General features: G+C 59.0%; 5 protein-coding genes and 1 pseudogene across 5 annotated transcripts in view; 1 reads left to right on the top strand and 5 right to left on the bottom strand.

Moving 5' to 3' along the window:
• Window positions 1-258, top strand: part of ACA1_383800 (diacylglycerol kinase catalytic domain containing protein) — a gene marked incomplete at both ends in the record, with an annotated part of 1881 nt that extends 1623 nt beyond the window's left edge. The window contains one exon of the mRNA XM_004338811.1: window positions 109-258. Coding sequence (XP_004338859.1) covers window positions 109-258 — 150 coding nt within the window. The remainder of the gene's footprint in view (window positions 1-108) is intronic.
• Window positions 259-331: 73 nt separating this feature from the next.
• Window positions 332-3766, bottom strand: ACA1_383790 (protein kinase domain containing protein; the record flags this gene model as incomplete). Its single annotated transcript, XM_004338810.1, has 13 exons — window positions 332-833; window positions 925-1080; window positions 1165-1276; window positions 1398-1604; window positions 1680-1794; window positions 1889-2015; window positions 2091-2194; window positions 2293-2299; window positions 2510-2728; window positions 2832-2989; window positions 3025-3097; window positions 3334-3399; window positions 3429-3766. The coding sequence occupies 13 exons, from the start codon at window positions 3764-3766 to the stop codon at window positions 332-334; spliced, it is 2184 nt and encodes a 727-aa protein (XP_004338858.1).
• Window positions 3767-4200: 434 nt separating this feature from the next.
• On the bottom strand, window positions 4201-6350 carry ACA1_383780 (imidazolonepropionase; the record flags this gene model as incomplete). The annotated part of the gene is made up of 11 exons (XM_004338809.1): window positions 4201-4355; window positions 4441-4578; window positions 4649-4766; window positions 4896-5022; window positions 5064-5197; window positions 5295-5429; window positions 5525-5631; window positions 5718-5781; window positions 5861-5958; window positions 6039-6189; window positions 6258-6350. 11 exons carry the CDS (start codon window positions 6348-6350, stop codon window positions 4201-4203), a joined length of 1320 nt encoding a protein of 439 aa, XP_004338857.1.
• A 93-nt stretch (window positions 6351-6443) lies between these two features.
• Window positions 6444-9232, bottom strand: ACA1_383770 (uncharacterized protein; the record flags this gene model as incomplete). The annotated part of the gene is given in 5 exon segments (XM_004338808.1): window positions 6444-6542; window positions 6582-6762; window positions 6803-7221; window positions 7236-7718; window positions 7829-9232. 5 exon segments carry the CDS (start codon window positions 9230-9232, stop codon window positions 6444-6446), a joined length of 2586 nt encoding a protein of 861 aa, XP_004338856.1.
• A 647-nt stretch (window positions 9233-9879) lies between these two features.
• Window positions 9880-21080, bottom strand: ACA1_383760 (annotated as a pseudogene).
• A 213-nt stretch (window positions 21081-21293) lies between these two features.
• On the bottom strand, window positions 21294-25202 carry ACA1_383750 (Ubiquitinconjugating enzyme subfamily protein; the record flags this gene model as incomplete). Its single annotated transcript, XM_004338807.1, has 13 exons — window positions 21294-21508; window positions 21592-21831; window positions 21921-22059; window positions 22118-22271; window positions 22348-22501; window positions 22589-22924; window positions 22965-23016; window positions 23167-24288; window positions 24367-24422; window positions 24498-24582; window positions 24674-24784; window positions 24855-25031; window positions 25086-25202. 13 exons carry the CDS (start codon window positions 25200-25202, stop codon window positions 21294-21296), a joined length of 2958 nt encoding a protein of 985 aa, XP_004338855.1.
• Between the last annotated feature and the right edge of the window lie 273 nt (window positions 25203-25475).

Here is a 25475-nt window from a genome sequence, read left to right as displayed (position 1 = left end):
GTGAGGTACCGTCCTCTCTCTCTCTCTCTCTCACACACACACACACACACAACGCACACGCACACGCAGCTTTTCGTGAGCTCACGTGATTCCTTTGGTGTTTGTCAGATTCACTTGGAGCCGTGGTGCCTGGCCTACATCCTCACCAACCCCAAGGTGGACCTCGATGTCAACATCTCCTCGGCGAGCGTGCCCACCCGCACGCCCGGCGCCCACCGCGAGTCGAGCGCCTCCGCTGCCGAGGAGGTCTACAGATAAACACGTGGTACCACCCAAGTGTAAATAGAAGGAAGATAGCGATGTAAATACAAGAAGACCTCCTCCTCCATTACTAGTCGCCCAGGCTGTTTGTTGGCTTCTTGCTGCTCTTCCGCAGGCTTGTCTCCTTGCTCTTCTCCGTCTTGGCCTTCTCCTTCTCCTCCTTCCTCTTCTGCTTGGCCTTCTCCTTCTCCTTGCTGCTCGACAGGGCCGCCTTGTGCTCCTTCTTCGCCTTCTTCTCCTTTTCCTTCTCCTTTTCCTTCTTCTTCTCCTTGCTGCTCGACAGGGCCGCCACCTCCCTGCTACCGGATGGGGAGGAGGTGGCGGACGGCCGTTTCGCGGGAGGGACTGACGAGCGAGGGGAGAGGACGGGCAGCAGGTCGACGGGCGCGGGGGTGAGCACGTCGTAGACGTTGTCTCGCTCGCCCTCCCGGAACTCGACCAGCAGCTGGCGGTACTTGGACCCCGTCAGCGGCGCGAGGAGGCCCAGGGTGGCCTGGTAGGTCTTGACCAGCTTCTTCAGCGTGGGGAACACCTGGTCCTCCTTCAGCCAGTAGCCCCGCCCCGGCGAATGACTGCACACGACACACACGACACACACGGCCAACGACACGACACGCAAGCCTGTGAGCACCGACCACAGGAAGATGGGGCGACGGGGTGGACCTGATGCGGAAGCTCTGGATGTTGTCTTTGGAGGCGAGAGTGGTGATGGTGAAGAAGCCCGGTTGCAGGCCGCTGAAGCGGATGACGTACGAACCGACGGCCTTGCCCGCCAGCAAGATGCCCATCTGCTCCGACGACGCGTCGCCATAGAAGCCCCTGAAAGCGAACGCGAGGCGGTGAGTGGCGAGGCTCGTGTGTGGCATTACTGTAGGACAGCACACAAGGATTCGATGGCGGTACTTGATGCGGATCGTGGTGAGGACGTTCTTAAACAGCTTGTCGCCCTTGGCGAACGGCCCAAACCACTCCAGCACCGCACTGAACCTCTCCAGCGTCACCTGTGACGTGTGATCTAAGAGCGATTGCACACGCGTGTGATGTGCGTGTGATGTGCGTGTCGTGTGCATGCGTGTGCGTGCCAGAAGTAATGAGAAGCCCGGCACGACCAGGAAAAGGGAGCACGAGTGGGGTACCTGGGACGAGGACCATGTGGAGGGCCTTCCATCGGATGTCCTTTTCCAAATCGCCGTCGGCAGTCCTGATGCCGCACCACGACGCCAGCGCACGCGCAAACACGGGCCACTCGACCGCCAGCAGCAGCTCCTTCTGGTGCACGAACGAGTCCCGCCAGAACGCACGGCCCAGCGCGTTCACCTCCGATATGGCATCGTCCAGCACCACTGGGGCAGGCAAAGGGGTGGTGAGTCCATGGCGCCCCCGAAAATGGGGTGGATGGGGGGAATGGTGGTGGGCACCTTCGTCGAGAATACGGGAGTCGAGGATCTCCTGGAACGTGGGCCGGTCGGCGGGGTCATGCGCCCAGCATTGCTCAATCAACTTGGCCAGCTTCGGCGGACAATCATGCGGAACCTGTGTGCGCACGAACACGACACATACGACCCACAAGGCCACGCACATCAGCGTTGGTCCAGGATTAAGCGCAAATAGAAGGGGCGGTACTGACCACTGGTCGTTTCTTCTCCTCGACGACGTGACAGTAGAGCTGAGCGAGGCCGAGCGCATCGGTACGGAACTTCTCGTCCGTGTAGGGCACCTTCTGTGTCACCAGCTCCCACAGTATGATGGCGAACCTGCGCGATCCGGGCCAACGCCAGATGAGAGGCGTGTGCGTGCGCGTGTGCGTGTGCATGTGCGATGAACAGTACGCGTAGACGTCGGACTTGGCATCGGGAGGGTGCTCATTGAGCGCCTCGGGCGACATGTAGAAAGGCGTGCCGCCCACGCTTTTCGTGTCCTTCAGTCCGTACACCTTCGACATACCAAAATCTGCGTCCCGCTGGGCAATGAATGACCACATTCACCGGTAGGTAGCCCCACACAACCCACGAACGAACACAACGTAGGTACCGGCGACCTTGGTCACGAAGTTGGCGTTCACGAGGAGGTTCGCCGTCTTGAGGTCCTGTTTTTGGCACCGGTGACGTCAGCAGTAGCCCACACGCGCAGATCCGTCCAGATATCCCTGCGCCAAGCATACGTACCAAGTGCCTGCAGGCCACACTGTGAGAAGACAATAAAAAAAGAAAAACAATACTAACATTATTTTGATGAGAGTGGAACGTACAGGATGGGGTGGGGCTTGTTGAGGTGGAGGTGGTTCATGCCGAGGGCGCAGTCCTTGGCGGCGCGCATCCGCTGTTTGAAGGCCAGCCGCGTCTTGCCCCGGTGGAGCAGGTCGAACATGGATCCGTTCTCCATGAGCTCGGTCACCATGAGCAGCGTGTCCGTCGCTTGCTCGATGCAGACGCCCATCAGCAGCAACACGTTCGGGTGCAACAATTTGCTGCACACACACGCACACGACACACATGCACGACACACAGCACAAAGCACACAGGTTGAGGGGGAACAATTGCGTGCGATGGTGTTCAAGGTGCGGGGCAAACCTCATCACGGCGCATTCGTTACGGAAGTCGTTGAGCACCTCGGTGGTGCGTTGGCCGATTTCGCCGTTGCGGCTCCACACGATCGGCAACGACTTCACCGCCACCGTCTTGCCCCGCAGTACGCCCTGGCGCAGATGTACGCCAGTTGAGACCACCAGCTGCCCACGCGCACACACTCGCCGCCGAAAGGTACCTTGGTCACCGTGCCAAACGCGCCTTTGCCCAGTGTGACGTCCTCAAGCTTGATCTCGTCACGCGCCAACTCCCTGCAGGTCACAGCCTATTAGGTCAAGCTCTATATACACCATTTACAAGCCACGTGCATGTTGCAGTGGTGCGAGGCTCCAGTGAGTTGTGGTGAAGTGGAGTAGTCGGCGTACCAGGTGAGAATGTCGTGCGACAGGCCGGGCTCGCCGCCACCCGACTCTCCTCCTCGCGACAGTGTGGACCGTATGAGATGACTCGACGCCGAGCCTGGCCCCCTTTTCATTCACCGCCGCACCAGTCAATACAATGGTTGGTAGGTGGTGTGCTGGGCAAGAGGTAAGCGTGCCTCTCGCTCATGGGGCTGATGTAGAGCGAGTTGGGGGTGACGACCGAGCAGCGAGGGGTGGATGAGGCGAAGGAAAGACGTTGGTCTTGCCGGCGTTGCGTGCTGCCAGGAGCATCTGGCTGCGCCGCTCGTCGAGAGCGGCAGAATTGTAGAGCTCGTGGAGCCGCACGTACTCCTGGCCCAGCCGCTCGTCCTCAGCGTCGAGCGAGATCAGCTCGTCGGCCGTGCGGCGCTCGAAGCCGTTGGCGATGGCTTGCGCGAACCGGGCGCGTATGTTGGTCTCCACGAGCTTCTGCTGCTGGCTGATACTGCGCATCTGGCCCAGGTAGTCCTCCATCTCGGCCGATACAAACTGGTGGCGATCCGTCGTAGCGGAATCCATTTTCCTCTCCTCCTCTTTCGTTGTTCTATCGATAATACACTCTACGTCCCCCCCTCAATGTCTGCCTCTCTCTGCCTCCTGATCCTCCTTCTGTTCATGTTCCTGCCTGCACGGTCACCATCTTACCTAAAACAGAGTGTGCGGAATGTTTGGCATGCCATTTTTTTGGCGGAAAGCAGCTATGCGTAACGCGAAAGATGAGCGAAGCACAATCAAGCAGCGTGCTTGAACGGGTGTGCTGGCAAGGGGCAGGAGAAGAGGTTGGGTTCCAGAGGATGAGATACGTGCCCTCATAAGTCCGTCCTCTGTTCTAATCCGCGGGAGGTTGTATAATCGAACATCCTCATGATCTCGACTTGAGACGCCTGAAAATTGTAGTAAACATGTAGTAATTCGTGCTCTGAGTGCCGACCATGGCCAGGGAGGGGAGTTTGTTAGAAGACCAGGCGGCCCTTCTTGACGACGTGCTCGAGCGGCGGATCCACCATCTGGTAGATGAGATGCTCCCAACGCGGCGCGTTGACGATGAGCAGGTCGCCCACCTTGCCCACCTCTAGCGAGCCGTGCGTCGCGCTCTTGTTCAGCGAACCTTTATGGACCCCGATACAGCCACGCCGCCTCTCAGTACCAGCCAACGATACACTCAAGGAGGAGGGAAATGAGCAGTACAGTACCGGCAGCGTTGATGGTGGCAGCCACGAGGGCCTCCTTCATCGTCATCCGCATGTTGACGCACGCCATGTTCATGACCATCGGCATCGACATGCAGTGCGCGTTCGGGTTGAAGTCACTGCCGAGCGCCACCGGCACACCTGTTGGTCGCAGACATGGATCCATGTCAGGGCACCACGACGCACACTGCACTACGAACTCGGGGCTTACCGGCTTCGATCATCTTGCGAGCGGGCGGGTGCTCCAAGCGAAGGATGTAGGCCGTGGTGGGCAGGAGCACAGCGAACGTCGGGACCTTGGCCATGGCTGCAATGCCTTCATCACTCACCTGCATTCCATGGTACCGTCATGAAGAGCAATGCAACGCGTTGATGGTGATTCCCCCACCGCCTACCATGAACCTGAAGCGGTGAAAGGCGAAGGGAGTGCGAAGGTGCGAAGGTGCGAAGGTACGTACTCGCTCGAGGTGGCTGATGCTGAGCGCACCGAGCTCTCCGCCGAGCTCTCCGGCGTTCATGTAGTTGATCTCGTCGCCGTGGAAGTTGAGCAAAAGGCCGGCCTCCTTGCCCGCCTCAAGAATGCGCCTGTGATTCGTACGCGCGCACATCATCAACATCATCAAAACCCCAAGCGCAGGTCTCGAGGGAGAGTGGAGAGGTTGAGGCCACTATTGTACTTGGTCTGGGCCTGGTCAAACACGCCCTTCTCAAGGAACACATCGATGAGCTCCGGCGATATCTCTCCCTTCGCGGCGAGCTCCTGTTAAGTAGTCAAGAGTGAGCTCTCGCTTTTTCACAGCCATGGAACAGTCACCGCCACGGCCACCCACCACACTACGCACTGAGAGACACCTTACCTTGAGGGCGGGAATCTGGTTGTTGAGAATGTCTTCGGTGGCCTGGTCAGCAGTCATCCCCTTGGGTACCGAGTGGGCGCCCAGGTAGTTGGCCACGATTTCGATCGGCGTGCGGGTCCTGGCTTGATGCAATACCTAAAGAACGAAGAAGAAGAAGAAGTAAGGCAACAATTAATGCAGTTCGACGAATGCAATGTCCCTGTGCGGCGCGGAGGAGGCACACGACGTACCTTGAGCATCTTCATCTCCGTCTCCGTCTCGAGGCCGTAGCCGCTCTTGCACTCGACGAGCGTCGTGCCCAAGCGCAGCATGCGGTTCAACCGTTGCAGGCACGATCCTGCACAGGTCGATTCGAGTAAGAAAGGGTGATGATCGTTGAAACCAAGGCGCGCTGGACGCGCGCACGACGACACACGCACTTACCCAGCAGCTCCTCCTCAGTGGCGGTGCGGGTGTGGCCGACCGTGAACCCGATTCCGCCTCCCGCCTGCGCGCGTGTGGTGGTGCGGGTGGGTTTAGCATTGTTAAACGCAAAACGTTGGGTCACCGCAAGGGAGTAGATGAACCTTGTGGATGTCCATGTAGGTGGCACCCGCCAGCTTCATCGCAAACTCGTGCACGCGGTCGCCGGCCCACACGGGGTGCGTGTGACCGTCCACCAACCCTGCAGGGAGCATCGTCAGAGGAGAGGCTCAGCGCAGTATCCTACGCCGCTCTTACGCGTTGTGGGGGGGTCGCTGGTACCAGGCAGGACCACCTTGCCGGTGGCATCGATGTCCGCTTCGTAGGTGGCGGAGCGGAAGGCCTCGGCCTTGCTCAGCTCCTCCTCAGTGCCCACGGCTGCGATGTTACCATCATGGTCCACGATTATGGTGCCATTCTCAATTACTTCCACCTGGACACAAATTTCGCGTGAGCTTGCAAAGAATCGCAACTGAATCCATTGAGATTAGGGGAGTGCACCTCGTCTTGGTCCTTGCCAACCTTGAAACGCTGCCCGCCCGAGCAGATCGTCACCAGCTGAGCCGCGTTCCTCACCCTCAAACGGTACGCCATGCTCAAGGTTTCACACGAAGTTGTTTCTTTTTTAAAAAAGAAAAACAATTTCAAAGTGGTCAGCCCGCCACGAGTGGCCGCCAAGAACGACGTTTACAGATCGGCGCGGAAGCCCGTCGCTTGGGGAGAGTACATGCTGTTGACGTGCTGCAACGCGATATTGTCATGGAGCGGGGTGGAATCGGGCAGTCGCTGCGAGCCGCGACGAAGAGCAGCCGGCGGGGGCCGTACGTGGCGCCGGAAGCGGTAGACGAGAAAGAGCACAAAGGCCGCAATCCCGATGGCGGCGATGATCGAGATTGGTACGGCCACGCCCGCGGCCACGCCCACATCATCCCCCGAGCTGCCGCTGGTGATGCCTTCACCATCGCCGCCGCTAGCGACTCCGCTGCCGGGCGACGACGTCGGAGACCTCGTGGGCGACCGAGAGGAGGTGGGTGATCGTGTTGTACGCGTGCCGGACGCGCTGGGCGTGGTCGATCGGGAGGGCGACCGCGAGGGCGTTGGGGTCCGGGTGACGTGCGTGCCCGTCGGGCTGACTGATGGGGATCGCGTAGGGGTCGATGTCCGCGTGGGCGACTGGGTGGGCGTGGTCGACCGCGTGGGCGACTGGGGGGGCGTGATCGACGGTGTGGGTGACTGCGAGACCTGCGAAGGCGAGGCCGAGGGTGTCGGCGAGGAGGTGGGCGACCGGGTCGGCGTGCCTGAGGGGGTGATCGACGTTGTGGGCGTTACCGACGGGGTCACCGACTGCGAGGGGGTGACCGAGGGCGACACTGATGTGGAGGGCGTGACGGAGGGCGTGACGGAGGGCGTGCGCGTGACCGAAGGTGTGACCGATCTCGTGGGAGATACCGTAGGCGTTATCGAGCTCGTGGGTGTTACCGAGGGCAAGCCGGAGATGGTGGGAGAGGCCGACGGCGAGGTGTTGGCCGTGGCCAGGCCGTTCATGCGCACGATGTAGATCTTGTTGGTGTCCTCGCTCATGTCGCGGCTGTAGCGCGGCGCACCAGCCACGTTGCCCGACGCCGTGTCGCTTGCGTGTTGCAGCCAGGACTGGACCCAGAACACGTCACCGTTGGCGTTGGAGCGGAACTCGGTCATGTGGCTCCAAGTGAAGAGGTTGGTGACCTCCTCGATCGGCGAGATGAAGTTGCCCAGGCCGTCGATGATCGCCATGTAGTTCTGGATCAGTGAAGGGACGCCGACGCACCCCCCGGAGGCCGGGCTACGAGTACGTTTCGTCCACGCGTAGAGGTACCGATCCACGCCGACGCGGGCCAGGTGGGTGGCGATGATGTCAATGTTGCTTGCAGTGTCCGGGGTCATCTGCTTCCTGTAAACCACCGGCTTGTTGTCAACGTCCGCCTGACATAGAGGGAGTTGGGTAAGCTGTAAAGTCGATCAACAGCGATTGTAGTAGAGTGTGGTGTTGCATGGGAGAATTGTTACAATGTAACCAGCAGTGGGTCACGTACGTGGTTTCCACGGACGACGACGAACCAGGCGGTGAAGCCGCCGCACGCGCCGTTGGTGAGGTAGGTAGGGCAGTACTGCTGGGAGTAGGAGCCCAGGATGAGGTATTCGGGGAGGGCTGAGCTACGGTTCCACCCGCCCTCGGGGTAGACCCAGTCGCCCATGAGGGTCTGGGTCCAGCCGTCGGGAAACCAGTAGGTAGACGCCACCTGCCCGTTGTGCGGCCCCAGGAGCTCGATGCCGCCCTTGCCCGGGTGCTGGGGGCTACGCTGGTAGGGATAGTCCAGCACGGCCAGGGCGATGATGTCTCCTCCGAGCGACCATCCTGTCTTCACCTTGACCAAGCGACGCGCAAAGGAGTGTGAACCGGCCCAGGCCAGGGCGACGGCGACATCCGTGGCGCTGGTCGCGGTCTTCCAGTTGGGGCGTCCCGCAGCGCAGGCCTTCCAGTTGGTGGGGTCGATGATGATCAGCTGCTCGCCCTGGTGGTCGCACCCGCCCTCCGTGGCGTGGTAGTAGGCGTAGTAGACCTTGTAGGGAAAGCCACCGCCCGAGTATGCGTTGGCGTAGTTGGCGTAGCCGTACGCGAGCTTGCCGGGCTCGGACAGGACATTGGACTGAGGGTAGCCCCAAAGGTTGAGGTTCACGTTCTGCAGGAGCGTGCCGTCGTCCGAGTAGAGCTGGAACCACACCCGGTCGAGCACCTTGATCACCACCGCGGCGGTGTTGGCGTGGGCCACGAGGCCCCACAGCTCTGTCGAGATGCCCGTACCGCGGGTCTTGGAGTGGCAGGCGTGGATCGACAGGCAGGTCGAGTTGCAGGCCAGGGTGGCACCGCGGTTCTTGTAGTCCTGCAGGCCGAGAGTGTTGACCTTGAACTCGCTGATGATGGAGTTGTCATTGGCGAACTTAATCACCTTGATGTAGTTGTTGAACTTGACCCCCACGCGGTACGTGTTGTCGTCTTCCGACATGGCCACTTCGAGCGCGCCGAAGAAGGGGTCCTCGCGCGGGCAGATGGTCGGCATGCCCGTCTGGAGCACGCCCACACCGCCCGCGTCCGCGTTGGCCACGTAGGTGTAGATCTTGGCGGTGCGGGCCAGCGGGCCGATGGAGGTGTAGACTCCGGGGCCAGTCACGCTCGACTGGCTCAGGTCGACCACCGGGTCCATGCTCCCCAGCGTCTGAGACATGGGGGCGCCGTTTATGGTGGGCTGGAACCAGGGCGCGGGATAGGAGAGGCCCAGCGTGCCAGGCTCTGGACCACCCGCCCAAGGTCCCTTGGACAGGTCGCCATTACCGCCGCCACCGACAGCCACGCCGCACGATGGCCACACCCCCTGGGCAACGAACAGTACTTGGAGGATGATGAGGGCGGCAGAAAGCCGACTCGTTTTTTGAGCCATGCGGCTGCCCCTGACGTAAGATCTTCAAGCTGCTGAGATGTGTTAAAGTGTGATCTTTCCCTCTTAGCACTGTGCCGTGTTTTGTTAGTTAGCGGGGCTACTTGCTCCACGGACTGTCGATCCAAATCAAGGCATGCGTGGTTGGCCTACCATTATTTGGGGAGTTTCTTTTCCTTTTCCACGCATGGAATGCAACCTCGCACGCCGAGGATGCCGAGAAGAAGGAAACGGGCGAAAGGAACCCCCTTGTGTGGCATTGAGCACAGAATCGCTATTGATTGGGTTCCTTTTGGTTGATGAGTAGGCACGAACGAGCCTTGCTGGGTGGATCTACGAAAAGTGGAGTCCACCATGCGGCAAGCTGTTCTTCGCCGATCAGACCTGCACGCCCTCGAGGCACTGGAGCGACGACGAAGCCCAGGCTGAGGTGACTGGACCTGCGAGGGACCTGCACCTGTGCGGGCTTCGCCAACAGACGCCCAAGGAGGTGGCGAGCGACGTGGCAATGGTCCGGCGGCAGATGGCGCAGGGAGCAACACGAGAAGAAATGAGGCGGCCAAGCACAAGAACGACACCCGACGTTGGATGAAAAAGATCAGGTGATTGGAGAAAGTTCTTTTTGATGATGATGGCGATGATGAAGAGTACTACGAAGTGGTCGGGTCTGGCTTGGGGTCGCCGTCGAGGGAACGGAGAGGAGGAGGGACCAGGTCAGGACGAAGTTCTTCCTCGAGGCTGCCCACAGAGCCAGCGGCCTCCTCCTGTGCGCCCTGATCGTCAAGATACTCGTCGTCCTCGCCGCTGTCCACGTCGTCCAGGCCACGGAGCAGGCCGCTGGGGTCGATGGCGTACATCAAGATCTCGCCGCTTAGCAGCCCCACGAACAGCGCGGCCGTCGTCGCGACGCTGTCGCTGCAACAAAGGAAATCAACATGAAAAACGTCAGGTCACAGGCCTCCTGCGTAGTCACACCTTCATGCGCGCGTGCCCTGGCGCACCTTCGTTTCGTGTCGTCCGTCGAAGGGAAAATGATGAGCGAGAACGCCGTGACGGGCGAAGGAGGCGTGTGCGGTGCTCGGAGATTGTAGTCGAGCTTGTGAATCGGGACAAGGTCGTCCAGTCGCCGGACGACAATGTAGTTGCCGGCGGTGACCAAAAAGCGCTCTCTGGCCGGCCCGTCTGAAAGAGGAGGAAGAAGTGGGAGGTGAGTGAGTGAGCAAGCGTGGAAAAGGTGGGATAAAAAAGAGTCGAGGATGGCATACCAGTCGATGAAGAGGGAACGATCTGCATGCCGGTGAACTTGTCTTCGCATGGGCACCGCGCCAGCAGCTCGCCGTTGATGGAGTACAGCAGAATGTCCTCCTGGGTGCAGATGACAATCTCGCCACGTCCCGACAGGCCGAGCCTCTCCACGACACTCTCACACCTGCCGTGACGCGTACGCACGCAGACATGTGTGTCGAGGTTAGCAAGCCGCGACTTTCTCTCTGCCATAGCGAGTAGAAGTAGGAAGGAAGCCAAGTGCCGGTACCGAATCGTGCGCAGGTACTTGCCCGAGAAGAGGGCGTGTAGGACGCAGGTGCCGTCCTTGCTACCACTGACGACCAAATCGAGTCCCTCGGCGATGGCCACACACGTTACCTCCTCATCTGCGGCACACGTGTGTCACAAAGCCAAGGACGGACGTCACCACAAGTGCACAGACAGGGCAGGCCCAATCAAGGCAAAGAGGTGTGTGGGTTTGTGATATACTGTGAGCACGGAGAATGTGGCGCGGTGTCGGGTCGATGCGCTTGGTCGAGGGGCTCGAGATGACGTTCCACACAATCACGCAGGTGTCCTTCGAGCCACTCACGACCACGTTCTTGCTCGAGGCGAAGCACGTAATGTCGGCTCTGTGCTCGCGGAAGGCTGAACGTTTTGCACGCGCCCAAATCAAATAGAACTCACCTTGTTAGCCAGGCCTGACATCGCAAAGAGAGAAGTTATACATAACATGAGTAGGTGCACGTACTCTGAATGATGCTCGAGTTCTGAAGGAGACAGAATGCATTGTCCTTCTGGACGCAGGCCAGGGAATAGGCCGTGGGAGGCCGGTTGCTGCTCCCGTGCGAGGCATCGTCCTCTTCGCTGTTGATGATCGCAAACGGGGCCTCCAGTCCGCACGACCAGTTCGAGCTGGCCTCAAAACTGAACGGGAGCCTGGGGCACGACGCGCACCAGCGACAATAGGGGTGAGTCACGCGTCGGGTCTATGCCCTGAGCAAGACGGGGTACCCTTGTCCGTTGCCTTCGGGCAACCACCGGCGAGCATAGGTCTCGCCTCGCGCGCAAATGGCAAAGAAAGCGTTGGGCAGCGCCTGCATGACCAGTGGCGGCGAGAACGACAACGTGCTTTGCGTGAACGGCTTCAGGTCTGTGGAGGGCAATCCCATTCCACACACACACACACACACACACGGTAAGGGCTTTCCTCAGGAGAAAGTCGGGAATGAGGGATGCTGCGTGTACCGCTTGGATGGAAGATGTAGCCGGGCGGATTGCGACTGGGGTGAGGCGACAGGAAGAGCTGCGAGGGCGTCTGTCCAAAGTTGGCGATCTGCACCTCCACAGCCTCCCGTTCCACATCGTTCTTGATCGACTCCAGGTCGACAGCGCCCTCGTAGGTGAGGAAATAGAACAGGTTGTGGGAAGCCACAGCCGCGGGACCACGTTGCTTGTAGCCTACGCGCGCGAAAATGAAAGGACCATTAGTGGCGCTGCCGATAGGCTTGAGTGTGACGGAGGTTGGCTCTCTGGACATACCAAAAATGAGGTCGATCCAGTGGTGCAGGTTCTGCGACACGTAATCGCTCTCCAGTGCCTCTCGCTGGATGCGGATGAACTCCTCGGCGGAGCTCGCCCACGGAGGAAGCATCACGTCATCAACCTAGAGGGGGGGGTGGTTGGAAACGCGAGAGTGAGGTGTATGCTCAGGCAAGTTCACGGGGACACTAGTAGCTGGACCACGGGGCGTACCTTGTGCCCGCTTTGCATGATACCCAAGTCGAAGGAGGACGAGTTGGTCAAAAACTCGGGCAGGTAGAAGAACTCTGTACGGACGGGGAGAAGTGAGTGTGCGCGAGCGAATGCGCGGTTAAGAGCCAACTCGCCCCGAAAGCGCGACTTACCGGGCGTGAGCTCCTTGACGTCGCTGAAGTCGGTGAGGACATTCTGCCAGGACTGCCAGATGGAATGGAACTGCCGATCGGGGTGATCGAACGTGCCGCCTTGCAACTTGATGGCGTAGCGGGAGAACGGCTGCAGCCGGAGCAGATAGTACAGCACCGAGCCCACGCTGCAAGAGGTCGAACGAAGAGAAAGATGAGTCAGCAATGAGGAAGCTTGCTGCTCCACAAGGGGACAGGTCGAATGCAGTGGGTGCGAGGGCGGGAGTGCTCCGTTACAAGTACCTGCTGTAGTGTGAGCCGTAGTGAAACTTGGGGACCTGCGGATCGTCAAACATTTCGTATCGCTCGATAAAGCGCTGCAGGCGCCCCGGCTCCAACGCGCCGACTGAACCCAATTCGTCAGCATCGGCAAAAGTGATCACTTGAGCTAGGCCTGGGGTCCGTTTACCTGGCTTGGAGAGGTCGCGGTAAACCTTGGGATCGTTGAGGTCGATCGTGTCCGACTCGTAGTCCGCCAGGACCTGTTGCCGCGCAGGGAGGACACAGTGTGAGGTCAAGAAGTAGCGGCTAAGGGTCCACGAGACTTTCTTTTACTCACCCATGGGAATACGGGATACTGTGTGAGATCGTTGTAGGTCCTGCCCGCAATGGTGTTGCAATACATCTGGGGTGCATGCCATAGGGAGAAAGAAACAAGTAAGAAACTGGTTTCGTTGGTGTGAAGAGCACGGCGCATACCAGGTACTCGAAGTTGGAGATACGTCGCTCGACCCAAGCTTGGGTGTAGCCCGACCTCTGCCCGGCGGTCACCACCAAGAGTACGTGTTGTCGTGAGCACTACACGACGAGGTCTGCTTTGGGAGAGAGCTTCTTCAAAAGGTTGGTACGTACCTGCATGATGTCCTGGGGATGCGCTGACGTGAATCTGGTGGGCTCGATGGTCCTTCCCGCCGACTTGAGTATCGAGACGAGCGTGTCGAACACCTTCTTGCGCACCTTGTCGGCCGGGAACTGGAACATGTAGTTCTTCCTGTTCTTGAGGAACACCTCCAGCGCGTTCCAGCGAAGAAGATACCTGGAACGTGCAAGTGTGATGAGGTGAGCACTCCGCGGCGGCGGCGGCGGGGAACAGGGAGAGAAAAGAGCTCAAAGGGGAGCTGCACCTCCGACGATGCACGGCATCGACCTGCACGATTGGCCACTTCCTGTCGCGCATGCTCTTCTCCTGCCCGGTCCGATCGCGGATGAAGAAGTAGACATTGGCCTTCGTGATGTCCAGCCTGCCGTCGATCACTTGCAAGGGGCGCACCTAGTAGGGGCAAACGCATCACCGGCTGTCATGAGTCGCACAGACTTCGAAGGCAGAGAGAGAAATAAAAAGGGACGAGCTCCGCACCATCTGGCAGTCGGTGGAAAATATGACGGTCTCCTGCTGCTCCAATTCGAGGCCGACGTAGGTGCTCTTGCTGGCGTCCATCAGCACCCAGTCGGGGTCCTCCTTCTCCTTGAGCGCTGACTCGGTGGAGCTTTCAAGAGTCGCGGCCGTCGCGGTGGTTCTTCGAGGAGTGGCTCACTCTGCTGTTCGACCTCCTCTTCTTCCTGCTGCAACGACCCGGCATCCTCGAAGGTGATGCTGGCGTTGACCTTGAGCTGAGAAAGCAGGTTTTGGAACAGCTCGTCCTCGCCCTTGCCTTGCTCGTCGTCGGCGCCCTTCCTTTTGGTTGGCGATGCCGCTGAGGGGAAGAAAGAGAGAGATAGAGAGCTAAAGCGTCAGCCAGGCGACGCGTCGTGTCATCGCGATCCGCGGGGTAGCACACAAGAGGGCGCACCTTGCTGCGCTCGCCGTTGGACTCGGACTTCCCAGGAGGCCTCCTCGTGAGCGCCTCCATCTTCATCGGGGATAAGCCGCATTCTCCGCCTTTGGTGATCTTCGACCGCGTCCAACTACGCATGAATAGGACTATGGTGTGAGAGGGGGGGATGCAACAACTGAGAGGAGTAGATCGCGGGTACCTTCCAGTACACTTTCTTCTTCTGCTCTTCGGCCCAGGGCGAACGCTCGTTGGTGAGCGCATGTCGCAGCTTCTTCCACAGATGCTCGATCATCCTGCAGGGCACAGTGGTCAGCGGGTGTCAGTGCTGCCCTGATTGAGAGACAGCGTGCGCGTGAGGCTTGAACGGTACCGCTTGCGCGTAGCGATCGCTACGGACCGGGCTGAGCGTCGATTCAGCTCCGCGTAGGAGTGGTTCTGCTGCAGCTCTTCGATGTCTTTGCGCAGTCGTGATTCGTGAATGGAATTGGACTCCCTTTCCCTTTCGATGGCCTAACCGCCAGATTTAGGGGTCAGCGGGGCGGAAGCGAAGAGGACCCACGATGCAAAGTGGGTACGGCCCGTACCTGCTGCATGTTGCTTATTCCCTTCTTCATCCGCGCTTCGAGAGCCTGCACGCTGCCGCTCTCATCCTCCACAGTCTTTTGCGCAGCGGTGATGATCTCCAGCAGCTCAAAGTTGGAGTTGAGCTCCCCAATGTAGGCGATGAAGCGCTCCGGTGACTCGGTCTGCGCGATGAACCGTACCAGTGTGAGCAAGACAACAGGTTAAGGTGAGCAGCGAACTTCGGCCTCCGGGTGGTACCTGATCAAGGCAGGAGAGGTCGGCCGGGAGGCTGACGTTGGGCGGAAGAGAATTGGCCAACGTGCCGAGGTTCTCTCGCAGCAAGTCGCGTACGATTTGCGCTATCCCGTCCCTGCAAAGATACAACAATTGACAACACGGTCGTGGTCGAGTTCAGCACACTTGATCACCGCCTAGACAGCACAACTGTCGTGTACCACGTGGGGTCCCAGCCAGCGTGGCCGTCATCACGCAGGGCGCGGCGCATGGCCTTCAACAAATGATGCAAGGCCCTATCGGAGAAGGGCATGATGTCAGGCTCGGCCTTGGTGCGCATGGTCAGGGTGTTCAGGGTTGAGATGTACCACAGCAGACGCTCGGGGCTGTATGAGTTGGGTTTTGAACCCACCAGGGTGAACGGGAACAGCAGACGCAGCCGCTGTACGTTCTCGAGCAACACCATGCGCATGGCCTGATCGCAACCACGAGAGCAGAGTGAGCTTAATGGCCATCGGTCATAAAAAGGGGCGACTTGCACGTACGTTGGTTTGAATCTTGTGCTGCTCCTTTTTCTGGACCAGGAAGTAGGTGAGGTAGTCATTCATCTCGGCCACGAGAGGGTCCCGCTGCTTCGAATTGGTCACGACCTCCTGGAACTCGGCCATGCGGTTGACCGACTTCTTCTGGCGGTCGGTGCCCAACACCAAATTGGCCCTCTGTCGTGGTGAAAGTGTGGAATCAGTGATAGGTAAAAGCCAGGTGTGCAGGTGATACATACGTCAATGACAAGCAGTGTGATCTGGACCACGATCTGGAGGAAGCGTCTAGTCTTGATGTGAAATAGGTGCTGCTTGGCCGCCTACCAGATGGAAACAAAAAACAAGGCTTAGCCACCAGCAACACCACAGGGCATGTCGGCCTTGAAAAGGAGGGGGAGGCGGCACCTGAGCGAGCAGCGCCTGATCCCAGAAGAGGCAGTCAAAAATGTAGAGGGCCTGCTCCATGAGTCCGAAGTCGGCGAGCAGCTGGTCCTTCTTGTGCTTCCTCTTCTTCTTGAGCAGCACCTCGTCCGGCTCCTCGTCTTCATCGGCCAGTAGGGCCTCTTCCTCTTCCTCTTCCTTGGCCTCCTTCTTCATGTCGGTGATCAGGAACTCCTCGCACATGGACACGATATGCACGAAGTTCTGGAAGAAGGGCGACGCCAAGTCGCCCTCCTTGCCGTCGCCCTCCTTGTCGGCCGCGTCCTTCTTGTCGCTCTTGGTAAACCCGCTCCACCAGCTGCTCTTCTGCTCCTTGGGTGCCTCCTTGGGCGGTTCGGCAGCGCGCTTGGGGGCTTGGCCTGCCCCGCCCTTGAACGGGTTCATGTTGGTGTAGCCCTTCTTCCTGACGAGGCTCTTGATATTGCCCAGAATGTGCGAGTAGATCGATCGCTGGATGTTGTTTCTCATCCGCCCTCCCACGCATAGAAGCTGCAGCCATAGCCTGGGCAAACAACAACAACAACAACAACAACAACCCGTCATCAGCTTCAGTGTCGCAAGTGTATGACTCGAGTGCAAGTACCTCATCTGCTCGACTTCTTTCCAGCCATTGCTTCGCTCCATGACGCCCGAGAGGATGAGGTCGATGAGCTTGAGCACCAGCTCCTTGATGGCTTCCTCCTCGCGCGGTGATGAGGGTGATGATGAAGCGACGACCGGGAGCGAGGTGGCGGGCAGAGCGGCGAGGGATGACGTGGGCGAAAACGACGGCAGGAAGGAGAACGACGACGAGATGGTCGAGGACAGGGAGGAGAGCGAGTTGGAGAGCGTGGCCAGAGTCGGAGGCAGCGAGGAGGACCTGCCCCGGAGCTTCTCGCGTGCCCGCCTGCCACTCTCGGGTGAGAGCTCGCGGGCCTTGTTCTTCTTGCGTTCGTCCAGCTCCTTCCGTCGCTGCCACTCTCTTCGCTCAGAGCGAATAACCAGGGGAATCAGCACGTTGATCATCCACTTTTGCCAGCCCCTGTTGGAGAACGCGCACGGAGACCACTCGGTGAGTAGCGTCCGACGGCGCAAAAGAATAAAGCGGGCGGTACCATTGCGAGAGGAAGCACTCTCTGGCCTCCTCCGAGATGGACAGGAGAACGTTGAAGTCCTGCAGAATCTGCTGCTGGAGGAAGATGTCGGCCGAGGGTAGAAGGGCGAAGATGACCGACAGTATCTGCTTGTTCTTGATTTTCTGGCTTCCGTCGAGCTCGGTGAAGCTGGCGTCCTCCACCAGGAAGGCAAACAACGCGGCGTAGATAGGGGCTATGTGGTAGTTGCCCCAAGGTTAGTTCAATCACAAGAGCAGCTTTGGAAGAGTAGGTTTGAAGAGCAGAACAAGATACCGGTCAGGGGATAGGGGGACAGATGGTGAGCGATGAACGAGCACTGATTGGAGAAGAAGTGCGTCTCGAGCTTCTTGCGCAGCTGCTTGCCGTAGCTGCCGGCGGTCGAACTGGCGCTCCATTGCATGAGCGATGTCAGGAGGAGGAGAACCTTCCTTTTGATCTCCTCGTCTTCCCGCCCCAGCAGGCCAATGAGTGCGAGGCACCCACCACACTCCTCGAACATCTGCGCGAACAGCAACGTTAGAACATGCCTGAGAATAGATAGGCCCCATACCCGGTTGAGAAGGCGTCCGCGTACTCGATGCAGATTCTGGTACAGCTGTTGAGATGCGCCAATGGTCTGTGCGATCGTGTATGCCAGAAAGCCCAGAATGTCTATACGCGTGGAACCAAGAGAAAGAAAGGAGTCAGGGATCCACTCTTTCTCCCCGTGCTCCTTTCACCATCGTACCATGTAATTGCGATGATTCAACCCGGTCATTGAGAAACTTGATGAGCGCGTCCATGTGCCCTTGCGGGACGCCCTTGACGACCGTGAGGCGCATCACCTCGATCAAGCACGATCGCAGTTCCGTGATTTCCTCATGCGCGGCCTTGGAACTGGGACTGGAGGCGTCCAAGGCCGGAAGTGGGTAATACTGGCGCAAGACGTCCAGGATCGTTTGCCATGGAAATAGCTTTGACACCCTCTGTGTGAGCGGGAGACAGATGTTAGCTCTCATGGTCATTGCTAACAGTACGCGAGCGAGAGGCACCTTGGGGTTTTTCTTGGCATGCTGGATGATCAACGCCAACAGACTCTTTTGTTGGGCGTGTCCACAGCGAGTCCACAGGTCAAAATTGAGGAACAGGTAATCGTACGCCAAGCGCAGCAGGTCTACACCGATGACTGTGTTAATGCATCAGCCAACTCAGTGTGTGGAAGGGTGGGTGCGTACCTGGACGCGAAGATGGGATGGAGAGGACAAGAGCGTTGAGTGCTTGGAGCACAGTCTCGTCAAGAAGCTGCACCGGCGCACGCTCCAGGAGGAAAGCCAAGACCTGGAAGCCCCCCTTGGCGATCCACTCCCGACGCTCGGTGGGTCCGCTGCGGACAAGCAACTCTAGAGGTGATCACAAGTATGTCATGACCCGCATATGAGAGATCATTAATTCACTTGCGAAGAGCAGATAGAGAGGCTGGGCGTACCGCTCAAGAGCAACAACAGGTCGGAGATCAAGGAGGAAACGCTATGCTGATCTTCAGTGTTCGGTGGCGCACGCTGGCTGAGGACCTTCTCCAGCAGCGGCAGCACCATGAGCTGGAGAAAAAGGGTGTGCGTGAGATCACGAGTGCAACGTCAAGCGGTTATGAGGGCAGCTGGGTACCAGTCCGCCCGAACAGTGTATAGCGTCAATGGCGTGCATTGTAAGGTAGCGAGTACTGCCTGGCAGCAAAGTGGCATGGTAACTGTAGAAGAGAACCAGTGAGGAACTATCACCTGATGACAACCCCCCCTCCCAACCAGCACCAAGTACCCCTTGGGCACGGATGTGGAGGTCGCTGCCGCAATCCCGCCTCGCCATAGTGCGGCCGAAGGTGTCAGCGCAGCCGCAATGTCGACGCACGTATCCTCTCGCGTGGCCTTGGGCTGAAACCCAAACAGAAGCTTTGCTTTGTTCAACCCCCTGCAGGACAGACAACGCAATGAGCATAGCCACGCGCGTGATTCTTCGAACAGCCACGGCCACGTACTTTTCTTCATCAAACTTTTGCTCCCTTCCTATGACGTAGTTTGGTCCCAGCTCATCAAGATTGTTGATGTCCTGGAAGCATATGGTAAGCCAACGACAAACTGGACGTCGACAATCATGGGCGCTGATGTACCTCGTCCTTGAGCGCTTCCTTAAAGACGTAGATGCATCCCATTTGGCCATAGAAGCAGGAGGCGCGAGGGAGGTGAAGGTACGGCGTGCGTATCTTCATGTTCGTGCCAATCCACGCGTAGGCTCTCCCCTCCACGCCGGGGTATTTACAGGCGGAGTTGTTGACCTGCGCCAGAGTCGACGTCAGCACATATTGCGACATGAAATCGTCTACACGCATAGATGTACCATTTTCCCATTGACGAAGAGCTGGACCTCGCTTGGCGACCACCGATGTTGCACATGCCGGACAGCGATGAAGTACCACGCCTGCAAGCAACCACAAGCAAGCATATTAGACCCGACGGGAAGAGTGACACAGGGCCCTGGGTGATTGCAGGCTCACCTTGACACGGAACGAGTGGTTGAACGGTATGGGCACGGTGGATTGTTGGCCCGCGTGGTGCGTCACCATGAATAGGTCATTGGCCACAAAAAACACTTCTAGACCACTCCCCGTGTCCGACAGAACGCTGCAGAGGTGTACGGGATGCAGAGAGGAAGATAGAGTTCGTCGGTGGCCTTCAGTCAGCTCGAGAAAAGGGACCAAAAGGTGGTCAGGGGTAAGGGAGAGGGCACCTCAACAGCCGGGGTTCGTAGGAGTGGTCCGAGGTGCGCAGCTTGGGGTCGTGAAAATCCTCAACCCGGAACCAGCAGCAGTACGTGTAGCCGCCGCTGGGCCAGCTCTCCAAAGGCGGCACCTTCATTCCCTGAGAAGAGAAAACTCGACAGCGTTTAAGAAGTCACCGCGAGAGAAGCGGAGCAGAGCGTGGAGTTACCGACTGCTGGCCATCAAAGTGAAAGAAATCGTGCGGTCCTGTTCGGTGGGTCATGTCTTTCAGCGTTTTGAGGTAGTGAATGCTCCGAGTAGACTGCTACAAGCGAAGTGCATGCTCAGCATAACTTGAACAACGATCGAAGCTTAGAAACAGACTTGTAGTTGGGCCACGCACCACTCCTTTGTCGATTTCCTTCTTCAGGGCGAGCATAAGCTGCTTGATGTCCCGCACGTAGACGCTGTAGTTGCCCAGAGTTTGCACCAAACGCAGCGCATTCACTGTTTGCACAAGAGCGTGTAAGTACATCTGACTCGAGTACAACAAAACCTAGCAGCAGCAGCAGCAGCAGCAGCAACACAAGCATACCCAAAAACTGCTGGTTCTGGACCTGCGGCAGGCAATCGAGGAGCGCGCAGGGCAGACGCCAGCGGTGGAAGGACTCCTGGGTGGCCACGCACAGGGCCAGGTTGCTGACCGACTTGGCAGCCAGCTTGTCGAGGAGGGTGAGCCCGTCCATGTAGACGTTGTTGAGTTTGTCGCGCTGCTCCTGTGTCTTGGTTCGGTCCTTTCGCTCGTGCTCGGGGAAGTGGCAGATGGCCGCCAGCAGCACCGGCAGCGTGTTGGGCCGCTTGATCTGCACGATGCGTTCTGCCAGCGCTGCACCAACCTCACGGCTCGGTGGTCCGCCCAACAGCTTGACGTGTGGACCAACAAAGGGGGATAAATAAATCGTGGTCGATTGAGGTAAGACAAATCAAGAGTAATTGAGGCACAGATCGTAACGCTTGAAGATTGAGTAGGTGCTGGTAATCGTACCGCTGCGAACAGGAGGTTGAGCACTTGCGGTGTGAGGGACCCGCCCTCTTCCAAGCTCAGCAGGTAATCCACCAGAGGGTGTGAGGTGAGCAGCGAGGGAGCACCAGCACTGCCGTTGCTGCTGCCGCTGGGGGTGGCGGGCGCCTCCATCGGCGTCCTCGCCCCTCGAATCGGCGAGGTGGGCAGCTCCATTTGTCTACGCGCTTCGATACTGGTGTGCCAGCGCGTATGCAGAAGGAATCTACTCCTTGGGTGCCTCAGCTGATCTTCTTGTTGTGCGGTTTTTGCTGCAGTTCGCTTCTCTTTCCCCCACACGCGTAGCCCACCCCTCGGTTCCAAGAATTTCAACAATGCTGTACATTTATTACCAAGCAAGCAGCGCTCGCGACATCATGGTCGGCTGCATCACTCGTAGCGGTCGTAGTGGTACTCATCTTCCTCTTCTTCCTCCCACTGGTGAGACCTGGCCCTCCGGGGATTGCGCACCGAGCCCGTGTAGGCGTGGCGGTTGTGATACCTCTTGCGCGACGAATTCCACACGCTCTGCCGCAGCCAGCGGGTGAGCCGCTCGGGCGAGGGCAGCGGCATGTCGATCCGCACGAAGAAGTCGACCCAGTTGTCTGTGCGAATGATACATTCCTCAAATATCAGCACACGGAGAGTACGCGAGAGGAGCAATGCGGTGTGGACGAGGGAGACGTACCAACTTTCTGCAGCTCCTTGGTGCGCTTCTGCAGGAGGACCTTCATACGAGGCGACGGCCGGCCATAGCACGCGTCCAGCACCCGGCGCACAAGTGACACGGTTCGGCCCTTGGGCTTGGCGATGGTGTTGAGGAAGTAGGCGTGGAAGAGGATCAATCGCATCGACACCTGTGAGGCCTCGAAGGTCTTGAGCAGGCGGTACTTGTCCACGTCCAGCTGCCCTCCGCTCTGCATATTACCTGCGTAGGCGTTATGAAGGTGAGTCCAATGCCTTGCCGACAGTTGAGCACTCGGGACCCAGAGGAGACGATGGGAAGAGGTGACTCACCCAAGGCGGGATACTTCTGGAGGACCCACTTCACGTTCCTGTCAAACACCTCCAGGATGAGCGGCTCTGCGACGTCCTGCCACTGGTAGGCGTCGGTCACGGCCAGCAGGGGAATGAACTCGCCCAGCGAAGGTACGGCCTGCAGGAGAAGAAAGAGGGGGTCAGCCGAAGTGGGCTAGAGCAAGCCATATGAGAACCAGGCACACCTTCTTGATCCGCTTTTCGGGATCGGTGATGAACCCGCGAATCCTGTTGTTGATCCAGTCGAGAAGCTGAGGGTAGCGCTCGATGAACACGAGCAGCCAGTGGTGGAAGGAGAAGTAGCCCTCCATCGCCTTCTCCGATGCATGACTATAAAAAGGCAAATTGTAAATCAGAGTGTGCTTGCTTGATAGCAGACACGGCTGGAGGCGGATAAGAAACGTACGTGGCGCCGGACATGAGCGAGACGATCATGGTGTTCATGAGCTTGGTGAAGACCTCCACGGCCATGATGGGCTGGAACAGGTTGGGATCACCGGTCATGATCACCGAGATGAGCTGCTCGCACAGGGGCAACGCCTTCTTGCCGTGTTGCCGACCTAATTAGGGAATGAGGAAGTCGCGCACGTCAGTTTCGTGAAAAGGAAAGGAGTACAGAGACGGGGGACGAGAGGCTGCTCTCTTACCGATGTACACGGGGAGCCAGTGGGTGAAGTGCTCCTTCCACACGCCCCGACGCACGCTCTCGACCTTGTAGGACTCGTAGGAGAGGAGGTCCAGAGTGGACGAGATGGACTCAATGTTCCGGTACGGACGGACGGGCGCCGGCGACGTAGCGGAGGGAATGGGCGGAGGGTAGAGGGTGAAGTTGATCGGGAAGCCCAGGGTGTCCTCCTCATCGGTTCGCTTGGAGTGGAAGCACACCAGCTCGTCCTTGCCCCACTGGGGCGAGTCCAGAGCCAGATCGGCAAACTCGGCGTTGACTGTAGGGGTGGTGGCGAAGAAGTGGTCGAGGTGAATCACTGCACTTGAAGCAGGTAAGCAGTGGAGTGGGGTTGGTACCCTTGAAAGCGGTGAAGAGATCATCCTTCGACAGGTAGGAGAAGACGTGCAGCTGCATCTCGGGCGGCAGGTCGTAGAAGGTCAGGCTCCGTACCGCTTTAGGCAGCTGATCGGCCGCCATTTCCTGAGCCTTTTCGTCGGATTCGGTCTGCACCTTCTTACTCTTGCCCTTGCTCTTGCTCGCGGCCGACTTTACCGCTACAGCTGTAGCGGGGGCGGGGGCGGGAGCAGGGGCGGCGGAGGTCTTGGGCCGCAGGGGTCCAAAGTTGGCCGATACGATGAGCGGCGTCGAGGTCGGCACATACTTCTTCACCGGCCGCTCCTCCTTCACCTCGCGTAGCACTACTTGCTCCGACGCCCCGACGCTCTTGGCCGAGGGCGTACGGCCGGTCTGCTGCTGCTTCCCGCTGACGCCAGACCCATTGGCCGCTCCGGAGACCTCCTTCTTGGTGTCGACCGCTGGTACTGGCGCTGGGCTCGGCGTACCGTTGTCGCTCGCTGTCGTGTAGAGGTAGAACTGGGCGGAGGAGATGAAGTGAGCGTTGAATCCGTTCGAGATGACGTTGAGCACCAGCAAGTTGCGCCCGTTGGATTCGTCGACGGCGACCAGCTTCCAGGCCGTGTTGGCCACGCTCCGCGCGTGGGTCAGGTTGTAGCGGGCCGACATCCGGTGGACCGCGCGCCCGCCTGGTCGCAGGCAGAAGTCGATCGTGTCGGCCCGGGCCGGGAACTGGTAGGGGTTCTTCTGCGCCAGGATCTCCTCGACCGACCGCTTGGCGTTGCTGACGCCCAGCTTGGCCAGGTGGCCATCCTTGATGTTGTGCAGGTCGTGCTCGGGGTAGACCTCGCCCCAGTCGAGGAACGGATTGCGGGACCGGCGGTCGTCGAAGGTCACCTCGTAGACGGTGTAGCCCCGCTCGGCGGTGAAGAGATCGACGGCCAGCGACCGGAAGCTACTCTGGATGTTGGCCTCGCGCCAGCCGATAATGGCCTCGGTCGCGCGCGAGCCGCTGCCGGCCGGGGCCTTGATCCGCGGCAGACGAATCGGGAAGCTATCCTCCCGATAGCGCCTGAACAGACCGTAGTGGATGCCCGCGGACGGCGGGGCCTCGACGCCCAGGATCTCGGAAAAGTTGACGTCGGCGATCGAGGCTGCTGTGGGCTTGGCTGCACTCTTGGGCGGTGGTGGTCTGACGGTGGTGGCCTTGGCCGCTTTGCCCCTCTCCCGCTGTTTCATTTCTTGTTCGATGACCTCGGGCGCGATGGGCGGATAGGTGTTACCGTCGGCCACGTGCCCGCAGCTGCACACCAAGCACTTCATACTCTGTTTGTTGTTAGGAAGGAGGAGCAGGGTGAGTGTCATGCCGCGGCAACGTTCATTCACGAAGACGACAAGGCGCACCTTCTCGGCCCGTTCTCGCTCCCCCTTTACGTTGCGCGACCGCCCGGAGATAAAGTCTATGTGTGGACAAATAGGCAATCAGCACACAGAGTTTAGTGGATTGAAAGCCGAAGATCACGGAAAGAGCGTACTCTGCAGCTGGATGAGTATCGAAGTCACCGAGTACGCCGTTGACCAGCCCGTGTATCGCTGCTCTCTCACAGACTCCATCCCCCACTGCACGCACAAGCCATACCGCATTATTGTCAGGGACTCTGTGTGACACCCTCACCTTCGAAGGTGCTTACGCAAAAAAACAACCGCTTACCCAGCCATTCTCCAGCATGTCCAGGCAGATGTAGCTGCCGAACACGTTGGGGTGCGAAATGTAGCCCTTCAGCTCCACAGTTGGTGGCTGGAGCGGGTAGGTATCCGGGAACTGGAAGAGGAGAGAGTTGGCGGTCAGCAAAAAATAAAACCAACCAATGGCTGGGAAAGGGAAGACGAACCCGCATGATGATGTGATAGACCAGGCCGCAGAAGCTTGACTCCGAGGTGGCCAGCATGTTGCCGTGCCATTCGAAGAAGTTGTTCTCAAGCGGCACGGCCGCGACGGTGGGGAGCGGGCAGCGCTGCAGCTCCCGCCAATCGCGCATGAGCCGCTTGAGCGCGGCGTCGCGGGCCACCTGCCGTTGTGAAGGCGAGAGACTGTCTGCAGTGACCAGACCTCTGTTCGTTACCCGGAGGGCCTCCTTGGGCGGACCGGGCAGTGGCGAGAGAGACACCTCCTTCGGTTTGTCCTCGACCACCACCAACTCCCACACGCCCGGACGCACTTGCTTCAGCTCGTATCCCATGGTGGCGGTGCTGTCCTCTTCGCGAAGTAGTGGTAGGGGGGGGGGTTGGTCTTCGGGTCGGGCGCAGAGAATGAAGTGGTCAGTCTGCCCAGTTACCTCTTTTCTGGGGCACGAAATTTCGACAAGGCAGAAAAATGTAAGGCATGTCCCAGAATATTAGAAGAACTGCAGCGGCGCCACGACCGTGGGAAGAAGGTGGCCTACCGGGCGTGGCGATGCCGATTAAAGGGGGGGCGGAGGAGATACCTGTTGGACGCTTTGCCCATAGGAACG

Source organism: Acanthamoeba castellanii (genome assembly GCF_000313135.1).
Source record: "Acanthamoeba castellanii str. Neff unplaced genomic scaffold scf7180000084721, whole genome shotgun sequence".
Classification (NCBI taxonomy): domain Eukaryota; phylum Discosea; order Longamoebia; family Acanthamoebidae; genus Acanthamoeba; species Acanthamoeba castellanii.
Note: the sequence above shows the minus strand (reverse complement) of the source record. Positions and strands in the feature narration are given on the sequence as shown.